Consider the following 20,049-nt stretch of genomic DNA (forward strand, 5'->3'; position numbering starts at 1 on the left):
CCTGAGGTGTGTCCCTGGTCCCTTGGACTAGTGTTTGAAGATGACCTCACTGATCTGTCCAGGGATGGTGTAGAAGACGAGGAGGAGAAAGACAGTGATGAGCGCCAGCAGCAGCAGCAGCACCAGGATGCGCCAGTACCGGCGCCAGATGAAGAAGACAAAAGTCTTCAGGGGGTTCACGAACCAGTTGAAGGAGGTTTTGGGGCGGCTGTTGGGGAAGGGTAGAGTCACATAACCAGGAAACCCCTGCCAGCGACCCCACCTCCCTAAGCTCGCGCTACTTACTTGGGCTTCTCCAGAGGCTCGGGCTCTTTTCTTCCCTTCCCAACTGGCTGGTTCTCTGCCTCCTCCACAGTCAGCAGTTCAAATTCCGCCTCAACCTTCCCCTAGGAGACGGTGAGGCTGTCAGTGGACACAGTCCAGCCCTGAGCCAGCCTTAGCCACTACGCTACGCACCGTGAGGATGTAGACGTTGCCACCGGTGTCTGTGAACTCCAGGTCCTCTGGCCGTCCCTTCCTCCTCCTCTTCCGTTTCTTGCGACCCTGAGCTTCTCGGGCCTCTCGCTCCACATCTTCCACTTCCTTCATCTTCACTACCGGCCACCAGCCCCGCAATCGACGACAGCGAAACAGATTGCACCTCGGCCCAGCCCCACCAAGGGCTAGTCGAACAGAACAGTGCTCAGGGTCCCGGGCCCCCCTCACCATGTCTGGTAGCTGCAACTCCAGGGAGCCTGTGAGAGCACAATTTCCGAGGTTAGGGTGAGGGGTCAAAGAGGCAGCTCCCGAGTGTTGCCAAGTACCAAAAGGGAAAATACCGTGGTCAGGCCACAGCTATAGACTTCTTAACCAGTCAGCACCAGCCTGTCAGGTCCCAACCGAGGGACCATACTGCCAAAGCATCAAAGGCCACAACGGGAATGCAGAGCGACTCCAGAAGGATCCCAGGGAAAGACTTGAGCAGAAAGGAGGTTACTACATCATGCTCCCTGAACACCATGGTCAGGTAGAAAGCAATGGTTCAAGCCTGGGGTCTAAAACCACAGGACTCAAAGTTGAGTCGGAGTAGGAACCAAGGGACAGAAGAAACAGTGGAGGCAAGGAAAACGAGGACAAATCAAATGTAGGCTTGAGGCTAGGGAAGCTAAGTACCAAGGAAGTCGTTGGCGGAGATGCGGTCGTAGTCCCAAACCTGCATCACCAGCACAGCTGGCTGCCGGAACTCAGCCTCCTCCAGGGCGAAGGGTCCGGGCTTGCGCCGGACGCTCACCTCCCGCTCCGTAGGCAGGTAGTCAAAGCGAAACACGAAACGCCAATTGAAGTTGCCCTCTCCAGTCAGGGAGTTGAAGTGAACGTCTGTCTCCTGTTTGTCATGCTCCAGCCCCTTTATCCAGCTGCGTGAGAAAGGACACAGCCCAGGGCAAGATGAGCATTGGGGCTGGAGCCGCACCCACAACTCAGCTCCTGGCGCACAGAAGGCCTGGACACAGGGTCCCCATTTACAGTTCCCTTAGGACAACCGTTTGGACAGCCTACCTTTTCACATAGATGTCGCTTGACATCTCTCCTGTGAGCGGATTCACGTCATCCAGAACCACATCTTCCGTGTTCCAGATGACAACTCTGAGCTCATAACTGGGGACACAGTGGTTTCTGACTGTTGAGAAGGGTCCTGGGAGTGTCAGGCCTAACACACTACAGCCCCTGGTTTGGTTCCCCAGCAACTCTTAGACTGAGGTGGTGGCACACAAGACTAATCCCAGCTGCTCCAGAGGTGGCAGCAGGAGCATCGGAGCTCAAGTTCATCTCTGAGGCTACATGAAACCTTGTCCTCAAACCATAGCAGCCAGAAAATCTTTGATCATTGTTCAGTTGGTAGAGTGCTTGCCTAGTATGCATGAAGTCCTGGGTTCAGTCTCTAGCACACATACATGGCAAGTGGTACATGCTTATAATCCCAGCTATGGAGGGGGAGAGGCAGGAGGATCGAGAGAGTTCAAAGGCCATCCACCGCTGCACACCTAGTTAAGGACCTGCGGGGGCTACATGAGGCCTCGTCACGAAAGACAAGAAGTGGAGGGGGCGCTGTGCGAACAGAAGGGAACTGGGTCAGATGTCACTGACCACGCCCCACTACAGCAATGGCAGCACCAGGCATCCCAGTTTTCCCTCTGACTCTGCCCAGCCACGCTGTCAGTCTATACGGTTCTGGTGAGATAGGCGTCTACCCGACTCTAGATTTGGGAGAACCACCCAGAACTGGCCAATCTGTGGTGTTCCAGCCTTGCCCATGGTGACAGCTTCAGAGAGGAGCATCTAACCCCCAGCAGACAATAGGAGGTGGCTCTCAGCTTTTGTCTAATAGGATTGGGTTTTATTTCTGCTCAGAAGGCCTGGCTGGTAAGAGATGAACCTGAAACTCTCAGAGACTACTTTGTTCTAGACTGCAAAAGGCTCTCTGAATGGCTGGAGATGACTCAGTGAAAAGAGCACTTGTTACTCTTCCCCAGGACTCAGGTTCCGTTCCTGGGATCCACAGTGTGGCTTATAACTATCTGTGGCTCCAGTTTAAAGGGATCTGGCGCCATCTACTGACCTGTTCAGGCCCTAAGCTTGAATGCAATACACAGACATACAAGCATGCAGGCAAAAGAGCCATGCACGTGAAAAGAAAAAAAAAAAAAAAGGATCCTCCCTGAGAGGGACAGAGCCCGAGGTGGAAAAGGACACGGCTGACAGTCGCCAGGCATCTGGACCAGTGTCTGAGTGACGACACCCTCACAGAACTGCACTCGGGCTAGCTTGGGCTAGCTGGGGCAGGAACAGGGTGTACTGAAAGATACAGACGCCCAGAACTCGCACCTGCCCATGAGCCTAAGTCAGAATTCGTGGCTCAGTGGGGGCTCAGATTTTCAGAGAATAGAAGGGTCAAAATTCTTTCACCTGATTGGCTGCCGAGGCTTGATGTCAACTGGGGGTGGGGCAGGCACATCACTGGGGAAGATGTCAATCCACATATGAAGGGATCCCTAAGAAAAAAGCAGGCTGCAGCGTCTTGTTAGAAGAACCCCTTCCCCTACAGCCTTGAATCTGGTGGCTGCCCTGTCCCCAGGGGGAGAAGAGCCAGGGGCAGGAGTTACTGGGCAGACTGGGCAGATTTGGGAGTATTTGGATGAAGGCAGAGTCTGAAATGAGGGTCCCACAGCCAAGACTAGGTTTGGGTTCAGGGTGAGAAAACTGAGGTCAAGGGTAGGATGTGGTCTTGAGGCCCGAACCTTAGTGAGTGAGGAGGGAGGCCTGACCCTCATTGGCTCAGGGCCGGGGACCCCGTGGGACCAGAATTGGAGATAATAGGGTGTACAGCCCATGACAGGTTATCACTGACACCAAGAGCCAGGGTTAGCAGCAGTGTAGAGTGTGGCTTGGGAAAAGGGTCTCAGGAGTCAGGTCCTTCACCTGCAGCAGCCCTGGGCTGCGGGGATGGTACAGGGGCCGTATTTCCACATGTTCGGGTACCAGCTGAATCCCGAGTCCTGGCATCTCCTGCCAACGCCGCAGCACGAGCAATGCTTGAGCCTCTTCAGAAGCCTCATTTCTCACCTTGGGATCTCTGCCGTCTGAAACAGGGATGTGGCTGAGACTAATGCTACCCTCAATAAAGCCTGTGGCCTCTGCCGGGCATGGCGGCTCACACCTCTAATCCCAGCAGAGGCGGGAGGATCTCCAGGAGTTTGAGGCAAGCCTGGTCTACATAATGAGTTTCAGGAACAGAGCTATGTAGAGACCTCCTTAACAGCTATGTTCCCCCAACTCCCATCCCCACACCCCCAAAAATAACCTGTGGCCTGAGAGAGCAAGTCCACCATTCACAAAAAGCAAGAGCTGGGGGAGGTGCTGCTGCTAAAGCTACTACTGGTGAAGAGCCAGCCGTCACAATTGCTCAGACCCTGTTTAGAGACCAGACCACCAGCCGCTTGAAGTCTGAGCTCAATTCCATAACCACAGACTGTATAGATCTCTGTATCCTGTGCACTGAGGGGTTTACTACCTAAGATCATTTTCTCCCTGCATCGAGGAACAAATTCACAAACATCCCTGTGCCTGCTGCCATCAGTGGGCTCTCCTGGGCATACTAGCCTGGCACCTGCTGTATCCTGTGTCTTGGTCTGTCTCCCTGGTACTCTCTGTGGCCTGCCCAGCAGAGAGGGTCTGGTACCTGAAGGCAGGACCTCGGACGGTGTCAGGAAGACTCTGTTGCCCACCTTGACAGCCCCAGCTCGGTATTCTGGGGCAGGGAGGCCACAGCGCTGGCACAACCCCGCCAGAATCTGTGAAGGCCGGAAGGCATCGCGCCAGGCATTGTACCCATCCCTGCAGGCAGAAGAGGACAATACATGAACTAGAGCAGTGTGTGGGCACAGTGGGGCTCAAAGAGGTCACATGACTTAGTACCAAAACCCCAGTACCCAAGCTCAAGTCTTGGCTACTGAGCTGAGATGACTTGCAAGGGATGAGAGACGTTTCCCTTCTGTAAGAACTGTAGCTTGGATACAAGAATGGGACTGTGACAGCTGGGGAGATGCGACTGTTCAGCATGTAAAGGGTTTGTTGCATAAACATGAGGACCTGAGTTCAAATCCCCACAGCCCACATAAAAGTTGACACGTAGGGCAAGTATTCGTAATCCCAGTGCTCCCATGGGAGATGAAGGTGGAGACAGGAGATGCTGCCAGCTCATAAACCAGGTAGCCTGGCTCACAACAGTGATGAGACTCTCCCTCAAGATGGATGGAGAAGGGCTGGAGAGATGGCTCAGTGGTTAAGAGCATTGCTTGATCTTCCAAAGGTCCTGAGTTCAATTCCCACCAACCACATGGTGGCTCACAACCATCTGTAATGAGGACTGGTGCCCTCTTCTGGCGTGCGGGCATACACACAGACAGAATATTGTATACATAATAAATAAATAAAAATTAAAAAAAAAAGATGGACAGAGAAGAGTAACACCCAAGTCTGTCCTCAGACCCTCACATGCATGTTGTGGAACACGTGTCCCCAAATACTACACGTGAAACATTCAAAATATAATAAGATTAAACACATTCTAAAGGGAACTGTGAACTTGAATGTGTTCGCTTCAGGAATGGGCCCTGCCAGACTCACACATCATACTGGGAGGCCAGCCCACAGTTGGCTCTGTGGTGGCTATAGAATCTATTTTCCAGGTCAATGTGGGTCTCCCCAATGAGGTCATCAGAGCCCACGAGGTCATGATCGAATATGGCCACAGTCAGCTCTGGTTCGGCTGGAAGGGAGACGTTCAACTCCAGCACCCTGGGCAGAAAAGAAAAGTGGCTAAGGACAGCTCCACGCCCTCCAGGGAGACCTGGGGTAGTGGTGTCCAGTTCCCCACCATCACCAAGTCAGCAGCCTGGGCAAGAGCCTGTGGAGCCCCAGACCCCCCCACTCTCAAGCCCAGGGTCCAGCCTCACTCTCCAAAGATGGGGTGGAGTTGCTTGGGGATGTAGCGTTCCTTAGTGTCCCGCTGTTCCTTGCCAGCGCTCACCACCACATAGGGGTCTGCCTTGCCGTTGGGGTCCGCGGGAGTCAGGTTGGTAGCCTAGGGGGTAGAATTGAAATCAGTGGATTCAGGAGAAATACCATCCTTGAAACCAAAGCCCTTGTCGGACCCGATCACAGGATTTTGCAAGGTGCTGGAGGTCAAACCAGGGATTCCTCCGCACTGGTCAAGCACTCTATTGACTGAGCCACATCACCGCCCCGGCCTCTTCTCTGTTACAGTGTGAGAGCCATCAGCAGTATGAGGTGTGTTTAGAACTCACTGGGGAATCAGAGAAGCAGGTGGCACTAGGGCCCGTCTTCCCCAGTCAGCTGCTGGTACCTATCCAATGTTAACAGTTCAACATTGGGAAGACTGTACTGCCCTAAAGAGTGTAGTCAATGAGAACTGGAGGCTGGGGATGGAGGGCAGAGAAACGTGATAAGGGATATAAAACTCACTACTTTTGCCAAATTGGCATGCCAGTCACTTTTGCCTTTTGTCCAGGTTGGGGCCTGGCTTCCAAACTGGAAAATAAATCTGTCTTGCTTTTGCTACACTGAGTCTCCAGGACTTTTATTATGAAGTGAAGTGTTTCTTGCCTACATAAAGAATACACTACTCATCTTCCTTCTCACTTTCCTATCTGGAAATTATTCAAGGACACAGAGACCTTCGTTATTCATTTTTCAGCTGTATAATACTCTGTTGTTCACCCATTGTGTGACTGGGCACTTGTTTTTTTGTTGTTGTTGTTTTTGATTTTTTGAGACAGGGTTTCTCCGTAGCTTTTGGTTCCTATCCTGGAACTAGCTCTTGTAGACCAGGCTGGCCTCGAACTCACAGAGATCCGCCTGCCTCTGCCTCCCGAGTGCTGGGATTAAAGGCGTGCACCACCAACGCCCGGCTCTGGGCACTTGTTTTTACGGTAACTTTTTATTTTTAGAAATATGTGGGGTTTTTTTTCCTTCAAACTGTCCAGTCACCCCTTTTTCAGGACTGGAGATCAAACCCAGGATCCCCTGAATGCTAGGCAAAGGCTCTACCATACAGCCACATCCTCAGCTGCCTCTTTTCAAGTATTCCTCTGTGTGTGTGTGTGTGTGTGTGTGTGTGTGTGTGTGTGTGTGCATGTGTGCATATGTGTACACGCCTTCCTCAATCACTACCTTGTTTTTTGAGATTTGGTCTCTCACTGAACCAGGAGCTCACTGATCCAGCCATGCTAACTGGCAACAAATCTCAGTGGCCATCCTGACCTCACCTTCTCTGTGCCGGAATTATGGGTGCACACTGCCAAGCCCAACATTTTGCATAAGTGCCGGGGACCCAAAAGTCTTCATGTTGGCACAGCAAACACTTTACCAACTGAGTCATCTCCCAGTTCTATGCACTTCTGAGACAGTGTCATATAGCGCAGGCTGCCCTCAAACTTGCTTTGTGGCGGAGGATGACTTTGAACTCCCGACCTTCTTGTCTTCACCTCCTGAGTACTGGGACTGCAGGCACGTGCACACCAGCTTTGTGTGATTGTGGTGTTTAAATTCGGGGCTTTGTGTATGTTGGGAAAGCTATGGCTCTAGTTCTGGACTGGCCTTGAACTCAGTCCTACCTTAGCCTCGTGTGTGCACCCATGAGGAGGTCCAAGATGACTCCACAACCTCAGGTGTTGGTCCTCTGTGGCCATCTTTTTTTTTTCTGGTTTTGTTGCTGTTGTTTTTTGGTTTGTTTTTGTTTTTGAGATGACATCTCTCACAGGACTGGAACCAGCTAGGTCGGCTAGCCTGGCTGACCAATGAGCCCAACTGACCTCTCTCCACCTCTCCAGTCATGGGATTACAGACGTGATCAGCCATACCAACTTGTTTGGCTCTTTATGTTTGCTTCCTTGTTTTTGGTTGGTTGACTCCTCTGACTTGGTAAAGGTTTTTGATTTAATTTTGTGTGTACGGGTATTTTGCCTGCATGTATGTCTATGTAACACATGCATGTTTCAGGCGGCAGCCAGGCCAGGAGAGTGTCAGATCCTCTGGAACAGGAGTTCCAGATGCTCATGAGCTCCTGTAGGGTGCTGGGAATCCATCCTGGTCCTTTGGAAGAGCAGCCAATGCTCGTAACTGCTGAGCCATCTCTCGGGCTCTGGTTTGGTATTTTGATCCTCCTGCCTCCACTTCCCAAATTTTGGGATTACTGATGTGTACTACACCCAGTTATGGTTTGGGGTTGTTTGTTGTTTTTATTGTTTTTTTTTTTTTGTTTTTGGTTTCACTATGTAGTCCAGGCTGGCTTCAAATTCACAGTAATCTTCCTAGCTCAGCTTCCTGAGAGCTGTGATTACAAATATGATCCTAAAATTGCTGTTTCCTCTGCCTAGTGCTGGGGATGGACCCCAAGGCTCAAGTGTTCTGAGCCAAACTTCAGCTCTCAGAACTGAGTTTTCTGAATTGAACAGATCATATAAATCTCAGTCTTAAATCGATGTGGGGGGAGTCACACTAAAGATGCATTCCCCAGGAAGACCCTGTTTCCTAAAATGGCTTCTCTTCCCTGCAGGCGAGCTGCCTCTCAGCAGCTTTCAAGGAGGTCCCGCTTCCTGCAGGGTCTGGTTTCCATCCCTTCCTTTGCTCAGACTCTAAGAACCCAAGGTCAAGGTTCAGGTGTGGACAAACAGTGTTGAGCTGCGGCCAGTGGTTGTCTTGAAACTACAGCCTCCTAGCTCAACGAAAAGGGAAATTCCCCTTTCGTCAATGCTTTGTGTTCATTAAAAAGATGTCTAACGTGTCTAGACGTACAAAGGCATCTATCTCGGAGCACCCTGTCTACCATAGTGCTAGACAACACAGTCAGGATGAGTTCACTACCTAGCATTACCCTAGGAGGATCAGATGGTAACGCAGAGTGTCTCTTCCAGTGATGCCTTAGAATCCCTAAGTCAGGTCATAGCATCTGCTCCAGTGACAGGGAGAGAGGGACAGAGGGACAGAAACCTGCTTGTTCCCCATTCCTTCCCAAGACTCCTTTAAGAAACTTCCAGGGCTCTGCTGTCTGCATGACAGCCATACAATGGAAAGAGTTATATTACAGGGCATTTGACCAAAAGGCATTCTGGGATTGGAGATCCCACACTACACCTTTTAGCCGCACTGTCCCTAGACCAAAGATGTGCGTAAGTCTTGCCACAGACAAGCTTTGTGAGGAGAAGAGGTACCCTGAAGGAGTGGCCTACCTCTGTTGCCATGGGGATGAGCCAGGGACTGAGGACACTCACCTTCACGACATACACTCTAACCAGAAGCTTGATGGGCCGGTTCAGGGGGATCCCCCTGGAGATCTGAGGCTCCAAGAAAGATGTTGCCTCTGACTCAGGGTAAATGAGGAAGGAGCCCTGAGGTGGGGGAGACAATTACATTAGATTTATGTGTGAGTGCTTTGCCTACATGTACGTCTGTGAGCTTGGTCCCCGAGGTCAGAAGAGGGTGTCAGATTCCCCAGAACTGGAGTTAGGAAAGCACCCTGTGTTGCTGGGAATGGAACCCTGGTCCTCAGCAAGAGCAGCCAGCGTTAACTTAGGAGCCACCTCTCCAGCCTGTAAGCTTTTCCAGTCCCTTCTCAGCCTCTCTTTCTTCCCCGAAGTATACCTTGAACTTGCCCACAAAGTGTCCAAATCCTTCCTCTCCATCTCCAGCCTGGCCGCCTTGCCCTTTGTACAGGGGGAACACATTCAGCCAGTCTTCAAAGTGGTTGAACTCCTCCTCTAAGGAGTTGTTGTAGATCTGAAAGGTGAGGGGTCTCAGTGACAACTCTGTACCCCAAGTCCAAGGGGCACCCTTCTCCCCAACACCCCGTCACCTTCAAGGTAGCGATTGCTTTTTTCTGAGGTCCAGAAACTTTGGTATCAGTTCTCCCCTGCTCCTGGGCCTCCCTGTCTGCAGAAATGAGGTGGGTGCCATCTGAAAAGAACAGTGAGGTAAGAACTGTGGGGACAGCCGGGCGATGGTGGCGCACGCCTTCAATCCCAGCACTCAGAGGCAGAGGCAGGTGGATCTCTGTGAGTTCGAGGCCAGCCTGGTCTACAGAGCGAGTTCCAGGACAGGCTACAAAGCCACACAGAGAAAACATCTCAGGGTGGGGGAAGAGAGAGAGAGAGAGAGAGAGAGAGAGAGAGAGAGAGAGAGAGAGAGAGAGAGAGAGAGAGAGAATATGAATGTGAGTATGGGGATAGAGCGAGAGCAAAAAGTCGCATCTCTCACCTGGGTCCCCAGCGTCCTCCATCTCATCCTCATCGAAGCTGGACTGAAATCAAAAGGCAGGTCAGAGATCCCCTCCCCTCCTTGGCCCACCCTCCCTCCAGCTACGCAAACACTTCTTTGTTAAAGTGGCCTTTTCTGTCCAGTCCTGTGTGGTTATAGTCAGTCACCGCCACCCACCTAGGGTCACTGAGCCCTTGAAATGAGGTCAGTCTACACTGCAAGGTGCTGGGAGTTGAAACACATACCAGACTTCCTGGGAGAATATAAAATAGCTTATTAATTTTTTTTTAAATATTTATTTATTTATTTTGTATACAATACTCTTTCTGCCTGTATGCCTGAAGGCCAGAAGAGGGCACCAGACCTCATTTCAGATGGTTGTGAGCCACCATGTGGTTGCTGGGAATTGAACTCAGGACCTTTGGAAGAGCAGGCAACGCACTTAACCACTGAGCCATCTCTCCAGCCCAGCTTATTAATTTTTATGATAATTACTGGTTGGAACCATATTTCATGTATGTTAATAAAACATTACTAAAATTATTCTTATTTTCCCTTTTATTTTTTAATGTGCCTGTTAATAAAATTTTTTTTAAAAAGTTGAGACAGAGTCTCATGTTGGTATAAGCTGGCTTTGAACTCCTGACCCTTCTGTTACCACCTCCCAGGTGCTCACTGATGGGTGCTGAAGACCTAGAATTCTGCACTCATTTTTTTTATTTGTTTGTTTTTGAGCCAGGTCTCAGTTTGTGTCCCTGCCTGGCCTGGAACTCGCTATGTAGACCAGGCTGGCCTCGAACTCACAGGGATGGAATACAGGGATTAAGGATGTGCACCACCATGCTGGGTTCATGTTCTATTTTGTTAGACAACAGAGTGCTGGGAGGCAGAAGTACTAATGTCCAACTACTGAAATGATGAGAAAGAGGAGAAGAGATGGCTGCAACCAAGAGCTCTGGAGCACACAGGGTCTGCTGGATGAGACTCCCCCGTCTTTTGCCCCTCAGTTCCTGCGAGGCCCTGCTCCACCCACCTGCCCCTGGAGCTCCTGCAGCGAGGCGTAGTACTTGGACCACCAGTCCATCTCTTCTGGATCTGGGATGTCCTCCTCCAGCTGGGAGCCTTGACCCAGGAGCCCTAAGGTGAGCTTCTTCAGAGGAGCCTGAGGTAGAGAGGCCCTTGCTGCTCTCAGCCAGCCCACCACAGACCCTGACACCCCTCTCCAGCCTCGGGAATCCCATCACCTTCAGGATCCGGCTGGATAGTCCTGCTTCAGCCCCGAAGGGGTCTCGAGACTGCTCTCCTGGGAGCAGGGAAGAGAGCCCATGAGTTTAGGCCAGTAGACACCAGACTCCAAGCCCCACTGGGTGTTCCACTGGAGCCATTGCTACCAGGGCCCAGAGAGGCTTCTATCTGTGGCTCCTACGAAGAAAGACTCCTAACCTTGAGGGCCCTTTGGCACCAGGTCTCTTGTATCCTCCTCTGGTTCCTCCTCCTCAGGGGGATCCTCATGCCCCTGGAGTGTGAACTGCAGCATGTTGGAGACAATATGGGAACCCACAAGGACAGTCCGGCCAAAGGCCCGGCGCTCAATCACCAGGATGCTGAGTGGGGGCTGCAGGTATGACTGTTCTGGCAAGTCCTAGAGACAGGAAAACGGGAAGTGATTCCCAGCCCCAGGAAGGAGGAAAGGAGCTCAAAGTGGTGGGGAACAGGGCATTCTGGGCTCAGCTCCGCCACACTGTCAGTCGCTGTGGCCTTCTGACTCTGTGCCCCAGCTGAAGAGGGGACACAGCCCTGGACTCACGGACTGTTCTAAGTACGGTGACTCAGCTGATATGAAGGGACTTTGTCACCTATGAAGTGTGACCAGAAACACAGGTTAGCGTTTTTCTTAGAGGATGAACGCTCAACCTGCAGATAGAGTCAGAACCATTGAAATATGTATGGATTTGACCAAGTGATTGCCCAACTATCCCTGGCACCCAAGGGGGACAAAGACAGTGTTTATACCACTAGTTAAGTCACTGGCTCATTATATACAAAGAGGAAAAATAGAGCTACATCAGAGAAAACTTCTACCTTTCCCTGGAATTAAATTATTATTAGTTTTTTTTTTGTTTTGTTTTTCGAGACAGGGTTTCTCTGTAGCTTTTTTTGGTTCCTGTCCTGGAACTAGCTCTTGTAGTCCAGGCTGGCCTCGAACTCACAGAGATCCGCCTGCCTCTGCCTCCCGAGTGCTGGGATTAAAGGCGTGCGCCACCACCGCCCGGCTAAATTATTATTAGTTTTTAAAAAGTTTTTAACTAGAGTCTTTGATACCCAAGGTGTGGTGGCACACACCTGTAATTCCAGTATGTGGGAGTCATGGGATGCATGACAAGTTTGAGGTCAGCTTGAGTTACATAGTGGGTCTTTGCCACTAAATATCAGGAACAGGATTGACTGTTTGGTTGTGTGTTTAATTTTTGCAGTTCCTTATATTTCCTAGATATTAACCCCCATCTTGAGTAGATAGCTTGCAAAGATTTAAAAAAAAAGAAAGAAAAGCCGGAGGCAGAGGCAGGCGGATCTCTGTGAGTTCGAGACCAGCCTGGTCTACAGAGCTAGTTCCAGGACAGGCTCCAAAGCCACAGAGAAACCCTGTCTCAAAAAACAAAGAAAGAAAGAAAGAAAGAAAGAAAGAAAGAAAGAAAGAAAGAAAGAAAGAAAGAAAGAAAGAAAGAAAGAAAGAAAGAAAGGGCCAACAACAACAGAAATGTGAATGGCTATTTTGCCGGAATGTATGTCTGTGTAGCATGTGCATGCAGTGCCCAAAAAGGCCAGAAGAGGGCACTGGATTCCCTAGAACTGGAGTCCTAGTCAGTTGCTGAACCCAGGTCCTCTGAAAGAGTAGTCAGTGCTCTTAACTGCTTAGCCATCTCTGCAGCCTCACAATAAAGTGTTCAACATCCTATGCCTACTGTCCACATGGCTGAAGGAAGAAGGGATGCCCACATGTCCCACATGTCCCACACGTGTGCGTCCACAATGCATCCACAGTGCACACGTGAGAACACAAACACAATTTTAAAATGTAATGCATAAAAAAAAAAGAAATTCTGGCAAGGATGTGGGGAAAGAGAAACCCTTGATGCTGGTAGGAATGCAAATGGGTACAGCCTCTACCCAGCCTCTATGGAAGCCAGTATGGAGATTTATTAAAAAGCTACAGTGCTGGCAAAATGGCTAAGTGGGCAAAGAGCAGTTGCTGTATATCGATGATGGCTGAGACGCATGCAAAGGTGGAGGGGGACTGAGGGCTGAGACCCATGCAAAGGTGGAGGGGGACTGAGGGCTGAGACCCATGCAAAGGTGGAGGGGGACTGAGGGCTGAGACCCATGCAAAGGTGGAGGGGGACTGAGGGCTGAGACCCATGCAAAGGTGGAGGGGGGACTGAGGGTTGAGACCCATGCAAAGGTGGAGGGGGACTGAGGGCTGAGACCCATGCAAAGGTGGAGGGGGACTGAGGGCTGAGACCCAAGCAAAGGTGGAGGGGGGACTGAGGGTTGAGACCCATGCAAAGGTGGAGGGGGACTGAGGGCTGAGACCCATGCAAAGGTGGAGGGGGACTGAGGGCTGAGACCCATGCAAAGGTGGAGGGGGGACTGAGGGCTGAGACCCATGCAAAGGTGGAGGGGGGACTGAGGGTTGAGACCCAAGCAAAGGTGGAGGGGGGGAACTAACTCACAAAGTTGTCTTCTGACCTCCACCTGAGAGGGAAGTGGAAGGGAGGAGAGAAGAGAGGGTAGGAGAGAATAGAAAGGGAGGAAAATACTGCTTTGGACCTAAGCATGGGCTCACAGCTGTAATCCCAGTATACAAGAGGCTACAGCAAGAAGATCTAAAGTTCTGGGCTGCATAATGAGATCCTGGCTCAAACAGTAAATAAGTAACAAGAGAATAGAATAACAGAAATAATTTGTGCATGGTAGCAGACATATTTAATCCCAGCACTCAGGAGGCAGCGTTTGAGGCCTGCCTGGCCACATTGTGAGTTCCGGGTCAGTCAGGGCTACCATGTCTCAAAATAAAATAAACAAAACTAGAAGGACAAATTTGATGAGACCCTAAATTGTATTGCCAGAATTTGACCCCCAAACCCAACAATCATAATAGAGACCACAAAGGGTGAGAAACAGTCCAGTGGTGGGTGCTAGTCTCCACGTGAGGGACAGTCCATTGTGGGGTGCTAAGGTCTCCACGCGAGGGACAGTCCATTGTGGGGTGCTAAGGTCTTCACGTGAGGGACAGTCCATTGTGGGGTGCTAAGGTCTTCACGTGAGGGACAGTCCATTGTGGGGTGCTAAGGTCTTCACGTGAGGGACAGTCCATTGTGGGGTGCTAAGGTCTCCACGTGAGGGACAGTCCATTGTGGGGTGCTAAGGTCTCCACGCGAGGGACAGTCCATTGTGGGGTGCTAAGGTCTTCACGTGAGGGACAGTCCATTGTGGGGTGCTAAGGTCTTCACGTGAGGGACAGTCCATTGTGGGGTGCTAAGGTCTCCACGTGAGGGACAGTCCATTGTGGGGTGCTAAGGTCTCCACGTGAGGGACAGTCCATTGTGGGGTGCTAAGGTCTCCACGCGAGGGACAGTCCATTGTGGGGTGCTAAGGTCTCCACGTGAGGGACAGTCCATTGTGGGGTGCTAAGGTCTCCACGTGAGGGACAGTCCATTGTGGGGTGCTAAGGTCTCCACGTGAGGGACAGTCCATTGTGGGGTGCTAAGGTCTCCACGTGAGGGACAGTCCATTGTGGGGTGCTAAGGTCTCCACGTGAGGGACAGTCCATTGTGGGGTGCTAAGGTCTCCACGTGAGGGAAAGTCCATTGTGGGGTGTTAGTCTCCACGTGAGGGACAGTCCATTGTGGGGTGCTAAGGTCTCCACGTGAGGGACAGTCCATTGTGGGGTGTTAGTCTCCACGTGAGGAACAGTCCATTGTGGGGTGCTAGTCTTCACGTGGAAGGTTCTGACTCCAGCACCTACCCCTCAAAAATCATTATTAAACTAAATCATTTTTTTAAAAATATACCATATTTTTCATGCTTTAAATATTTATTTTATTTTAAACTATGTGTGTGTGTACATTTGTGTCTTTGTGGGGCATGTACACAAGACAGGTGCCCAGAGAGGTCAGCAGTGTCAAGAGACCCTGGAGCTGCACTGATGTGGCTGCTAGGGACCTGTTTCCTCTGGAAGAGCAGTGCTGGCTCTTAGTGGCTGAGCTGTCTCTGAAGCCCCAGACTGTATTTCCCTTCTCATGCCTGTATTTCAGAGACTGGAGGGATTTTCTCTTATTTATCATTCAGGACTTTGGCTAATCCTTCCATTCAACAGAGCCAAGAGAATGCTGCCGGTCTACAGGTTAATCCAGAGGTCAGGGAACCACAGCCATGTTCACGGCTCTCACTGCCAGCTTTTGTAGGTTTTATCAGAACACAGTCGTGGTCATTTCTACTCTGTCTATTGCTGTTTCCCCTATAGCAGCGAAGCTGAACAGTTGCAGATAAGATCCCCAAACAGTTAGTCTTTAATGGAGAACGCTGCTCCTGATCAGTGTAGCATAGCCACCTGGACCTCACTACCCACTGCCTGCTTCCCGCCTCCGCCCACAGCCCGTGTTCTGTTCCCTCCTCACCTGGACCTCACTACCTACTCCCTGCTCCACGCCTCCGCCCACAGCCCGTGTTCTGTTCCCTCCTCACCTGGACCTCACTACCTACTCCCTGCTCCACGCCTCTGCCCACAGCCCGTGTCCCGGCCTCTCCTCACCTGGACCTCACTACCTACTCCCTGCTCCACGCCTCTGCCCACAGCCCGTGTCCCGGCCCCTCCTCACCTGGACCTCACTACCTACTCCCTGCTCCACGCCTCTGCCCACAGCCCGTGTCCCGGCCCCTCCTCACCTGGACCTCACTACCTACTCCCTGCTCCACGCCTCTGCCCACAGCCCGTGTCCCGGCCTCTCCTCACCTGGACCTCACTACCTACTCCCTGCTCCACGCCTCTGCCCACAGCCCGTGTCCGGGCCTCTCCTCACCTGGACCTCACTACCTACTCCCTGCTCCACGCCTCTGCCCACAGCCCGTGTCCCGGCCCCTCCTCACCACTGTCACATGCTGGACAAGTTCTGTGAAGTTAGGGTTCTTGCGGTAGCTGGCCAGAACTTCAGACTCCACGCGTCTCCCGGCCACTTCTAGAACAACCTGGGGCCTTTCCACTTCAAACAGGTGCACACGACCCAGGCCTCGCAGACCCCAGAACAGCACCTAAGGTTGGGAAGGGGGAGAGCCAAGGGCTTGAAGCTGACATGGAGCCTCCGGAAGGGAAAGGAGGCCTTGCGTGCTTGACTTTACCTCAATACGGAACTCCCTGAGCACAGGGCGCACGTGTGGAGGCAGGGCCAGGTGTCCCGAGATGGGCTGAACTAGGGATGACAGGTCCTGGGGCTCCACATCGCTAGGCACTGAGGGCTATAAGAAAAAACAAATCAGAATTCACGTCAAAACAGAGAAAGCCTAGGTCATGGGTTTCTGTGGTGAATTTAAAAAAAAAAAATGGCCCCTAAAGAGAATGGCGCTAATGAGAGGTGTGGCCTTGCTGTTGGAGGAGGTGTGTCACTGTGGAAGTGGACTTCAAGGTCTTCTATGCTTAAGCTACACCCAGTGAACAGTTTACTTCCTGTGGCCTGTGAGTTAAGAAGTAAGGACTCTCAGCTCCAGCACCACGTCTGCCTGCACGCTGCCACGTCTCACCATGACGATAATGGACTAAAGCTCCGAAAATGTAAGGCACCCCATGAAATGTTTTCCTTTTTAAGAGCTGCCATGGTCATGGTGTCTCCTCACAGCATTGGAAACCCGCGCTAAGATAGTCTCCGTGAAGCAGAGATGCAGGGCAGCCAGACAAGGCTGGATGTATAGGAAGGATCTCCCGGAAAGCAGACGTGTGTACAGAAAGTGGTGCGGGAGCCTGAGGCGTTCACGAAGGATAAACCCAGGATGAACAGCAGTCTGGATTCTCTAGGGGTCGAATCCTGGCAAGATAAGCCTTGGATGTGTCGATCTATAATTGTGGGGTCACCCCAAGAGAACCCTAGAGACGCATCCTCTTGGGAAAGAGACTAGATGGTTACCCTTGGGACACCCTGAGACTGCATGGTCTGATGAATAAGAATGTGTACATCCTGCTAGCCAGACCAGAGCACTCTAACCTCGAAGTGGCCACTGTAGTCCAGTTCAATGAGTTCAAAGGTAGCGATGACTTCTCCAGCCGTCTGTGATCCCTTCCTCAGCGGGAAGAACTGTAGCTCCGGGCGCTGATATGGGTCCTCTATCAGCTTTACCTTTGGGGCTGCAAGTGCCCTGCCCAGGAACACAGAAGGGCCCTGTGGGAGCAAAGCGGGGAGGAAATAAAGGCGATATAACTGGTTGTGGTGGCTACATCTTTAATCCCAGCCCTTAGGAAACAAAGATGGTAACCTCTATGAGTTTCAGGCCAGCCAGGACTACATAGCGAGACCCTATCTCAAAAATAAATGTTGGGGGATGAGATGCTCGGAAGTTAAAGGGGAGGCATCAAGACAGTAGGGATGAAGAGGCTGGAAATGGGGTGCAGGGAGGGGACACACTTACAAACTTGTTGTGGTCAAAGACGTTGATGACCACTAGCGGAGGCTCCTCCTGCAGGTGTTCCCGCCTGCCATCCACAATCAGCTGGTCAAACACCAAGAGTTCATCCCACAGGGGGCTCAGTGTCTGCTCCAAGACCTTGAGAACCATGCAGAAAAAGAGATAAAGGCAGATCAGAAGGGGACCCCCTACACACGCCAGCGGACAGTCAAAGAGATACTTTAACTGTTTGCTACCGAAGGCATTGGTGTCCAGCTCTGGTGTCTCCCTGTGGTCATCTGCCATCTTTCTGCCGTAGCCCTAAAGTCAACACCAGGAAACAATGGTTTCCTGTTCTCCACTGTCTAGTCAGAACCTGGTCCTACCTAGTGCCCTGTGCTGGACCCCCAAAATGGAAAGAGAAACTTAGGGCCTTGGATAAGAGTGCTCCCCTCGTCTGTGCCCCAGCCTGGCCCTCACCCGTGTGGTCTGGCACTGGGTAGAGATGAGGACACGTGCAAAGGGGTCCGAGAGGCCACTGTCATCTGCTGCCAGCACACCCCGGGCCTGGTACAGGTGAGCCCGCAGCTGGAAGTAGCTAAAGTCTGGGATGAGGAAAAGGAAGGGGCCATGCTTGTTCAGGGGACCACTGGAGTTTCCCAACCCATGAGCCCCCATGGAGGACAAATAGCAAGGTTGACTGTCCCCTGGCCCTTTACTCACCGTCCCGGTAGAGGCTGTGAGGCAGCCCAGCTGAGGGTTCGGGCAGAAGATCTGGGGGCAGCTCAGAGGTGCAGGCCTTGGCTTGCTTGGCCAGTCCCAGCCACAGAAAGAGCTCCAGCTTGGCACAGACCTCCCCAGGGGCGGCCCCAGGTGCCTGTGCGGGATGGAGGCATGTTGGGCCTCCCAAAGCATGCCCCAAATCTCTCTGCCAAATGGTAACCCAAGCTCCCCAGCACAGGAAACAGGCCCTCTGTTTCTATCTTTCTTCATTCCCTCCATCCCAACACACACCTCACACTACCCTACTTCCTATACCCACAGCTCTAACCCCAGATTCTTAATCTGTCCTCTCTCCTTTGTCCCTCTATCCTCAACACATTTAAATTCTCTGTCCTTTACTTCAAAGGTCACTGGTATAGGATTCCCCGTCTGTATGCTATGAATATATTTTATTACCATTGGTTAATAAAGAATCTGCCTCGGCCTATGGTAGGGCAGAATATAGATAGGTGGGAAAACTAAACTGAATACAGGGAGAAAGAAGGCAGAGCCAGAGAGACGCCATGTAACCACCTAAGAAGCAAGAGGTAACAAACCATGAGCCTTGTGGTAAAATATAAAATAATAGAAATGGGTTAATTTAAGATGTAAAAGCTAGCTAGAAATACACATGAGCCATCGGCCAAACAGTTGTAATTAATATAGGGGTTTTTTTTGTTTTTTTTTTGTTTTTTTTTAGTTTTTCAAGACAGGGTTTCTCTGTAGCTTTGGGGCCTGTCCTGGCACTAGCTCTTGTAGACCAGGCTAGACTCGAACTCACAGAGATCCACCTGCCTCTGCCTCCCGAGTGCTGGGATTAAAGGCGTGCGCCACCACCGCCCGGCTAATATAGTTTTTGTGTGATTATTTTGTGTGGCCAGGAAATGAAAAGGCAGTTTCCATATGCAGGTCACAGCTTCTCTTTGTTAGAAACCCGCTTGAGTATCTTTTCCAGACACAGCTCATTTGTAAATTTTCTGTCTGTAATCCAGTTCTGCTTACAAGAATGGTCACTCTCCTTCCTCATTACCCTGTCTGTGTGTCAGCCTCGTTAGCCAAAGGGCCAGTTTAGGCCCAGGGCAGACAAGTTTGCTGTTCAGCTGACCTGGACAAAGCCATAACCTCCTTTTGTCCTTTTGGACAGTGAGAAACAGTCAGGGAGCTCCTGGTTGGGAGCCACAGGCCACCACCTCTGATGCCCTGACCTGCTTATGACCCCCATCCTGTCACCAGCACCTCCACCCCAGACCCGCCTCACTGTGAGTAGAAGGCTCTGGATCTTCCCACAGTCCCGGCCTCGCTCCTCCTCAACCACGGAGAACAGCACATCCTGGGCAGGGATGCGGGCATAGGCCACATGGCGCTGGCCGCTGAACATCCAGACCAGCACATCAGGGAGGGGTGGTTGCGGCTGCAAGCGGAGGGCAGGGTTACCTGGGAGTTTGGAGCTGATACTCCCTGGGCCTTAAGCTTAGGCTGTATGGGTAGTTCAAATGGCTTGACTTTCCTGAACCCCTGGCCCTGTGGTCACCTGCTCCTTGACCGCTCCTCCTGGAAGCACCAGAGGGCACCTCAGACTCTAAGATTACCTAATGTCTCCACACTGCATTCTGCCCGCATCATTTTGAAGTCTACAGTTCAACAGTGTTAAGGGCATTCACAGTTGTGCTGACAGCCGTGCATCTCCAGAACTCTTATCATCTCACAAAGCAGAAACTCAGCACCCACTGGACACGAACTCCCCATTTCCAACTGAGGGTCCAGTTCCCGATACCCGCAACGAAAACAATAATACAACACGTAACAACAAAGCTCTGACTGGTGAGC

General features: G+C 51.5%; 1 protein-coding gene across 1 annotated transcript in view; it reads right to left on the reverse strand.

Annotated features, from left to right (window-relative positions):
• Nucleotides 1–27: 27 nt before the first annotated feature.
• The window catches only part of LOC142844413 (fer-1-like protein 4), a 36,336-nt gene continuing 16,314 nt past the window's right edge, over nt 28–20,049 (reverse strand). Inside the window, exons 22-45 of the mRNA XM_075962846.1 lie at nt 19,481–19,633; nt 18,184–18,337; nt 17,941–18,065; nt 17,485–17,619; nt 17,064–17,237; nt 16,207–16,323; nt 15,958–16,119; nt 11,254–11,452; nt 11,055–11,113; nt 10,844–10,972; nt 9,811–9,853; nt 9,410–9,510; nt 9,199–9,333; nt 8,829–8,945; nt 5,493–5,620; nt 5,164–5,334; nt 4,217–4,371; nt 3,457–3,617; nt 2,944–3,029; nt 1,537–1,635; nt 1,153–1,394; nt 457–734; nt 286–386; nt 28–208 (exon numbers count right to left, since the gene is read on the reverse strand). Of these exons, the coding sequence (XP_075818961.1) occupies nt 28–208; nt 286–386; nt 457–734; nt 1,153–1,394; nt 1,537–1,635; nt 2,944–3,029; nt 3,457–3,617; nt 4,217–4,371; nt 5,164–5,334; nt 5,493–5,620; nt 8,829–8,945; nt 9,199–9,333; nt 9,410–9,510; nt 9,811–9,853; nt 10,844–10,972; nt 11,055–11,113; nt 11,254–11,452; nt 15,958–16,119; nt 16,207–16,323; nt 17,064–17,237; nt 17,485–17,619; nt 17,941–18,065; nt 18,184–18,337; nt 19,481–19,633 (3,405 nt within the window). The remainder of the gene's footprint in view (nt 209–285; nt 387–456; nt 735–1,152; nt 1,395–1,536; nt 1,636–2,943; nt 3,030–3,456; nt 3,618–4,216; nt 4,372–5,163; nt 5,335–5,492; nt 5,621–8,828; nt 8,946–9,198; nt 9,334–9,409; nt 9,511–9,810; nt 9,854–10,843; nt 10,973–11,054; nt 11,114–11,253; nt 11,453–15,957; nt 16,120–16,206; nt 16,324–17,063; nt 17,238–17,484; nt 17,620–17,940; nt 18,066–18,183; nt 18,338–19,480; nt 19,634–20,049) is intronic.

This window comes from Microtus pennsylvanicus, chromosome 2 (assembly GCF_037038515.1).
Source record: "Microtus pennsylvanicus isolate mMicPen1 chromosome 2, mMicPen1.hap1, whole genome shotgun sequence".
In the NCBI taxonomy this organism is placed as follows: Eukaryota; Metazoa; Chordata; class Mammalia; order Rodentia; family Cricetidae; genus Microtus; species Microtus pennsylvanicus.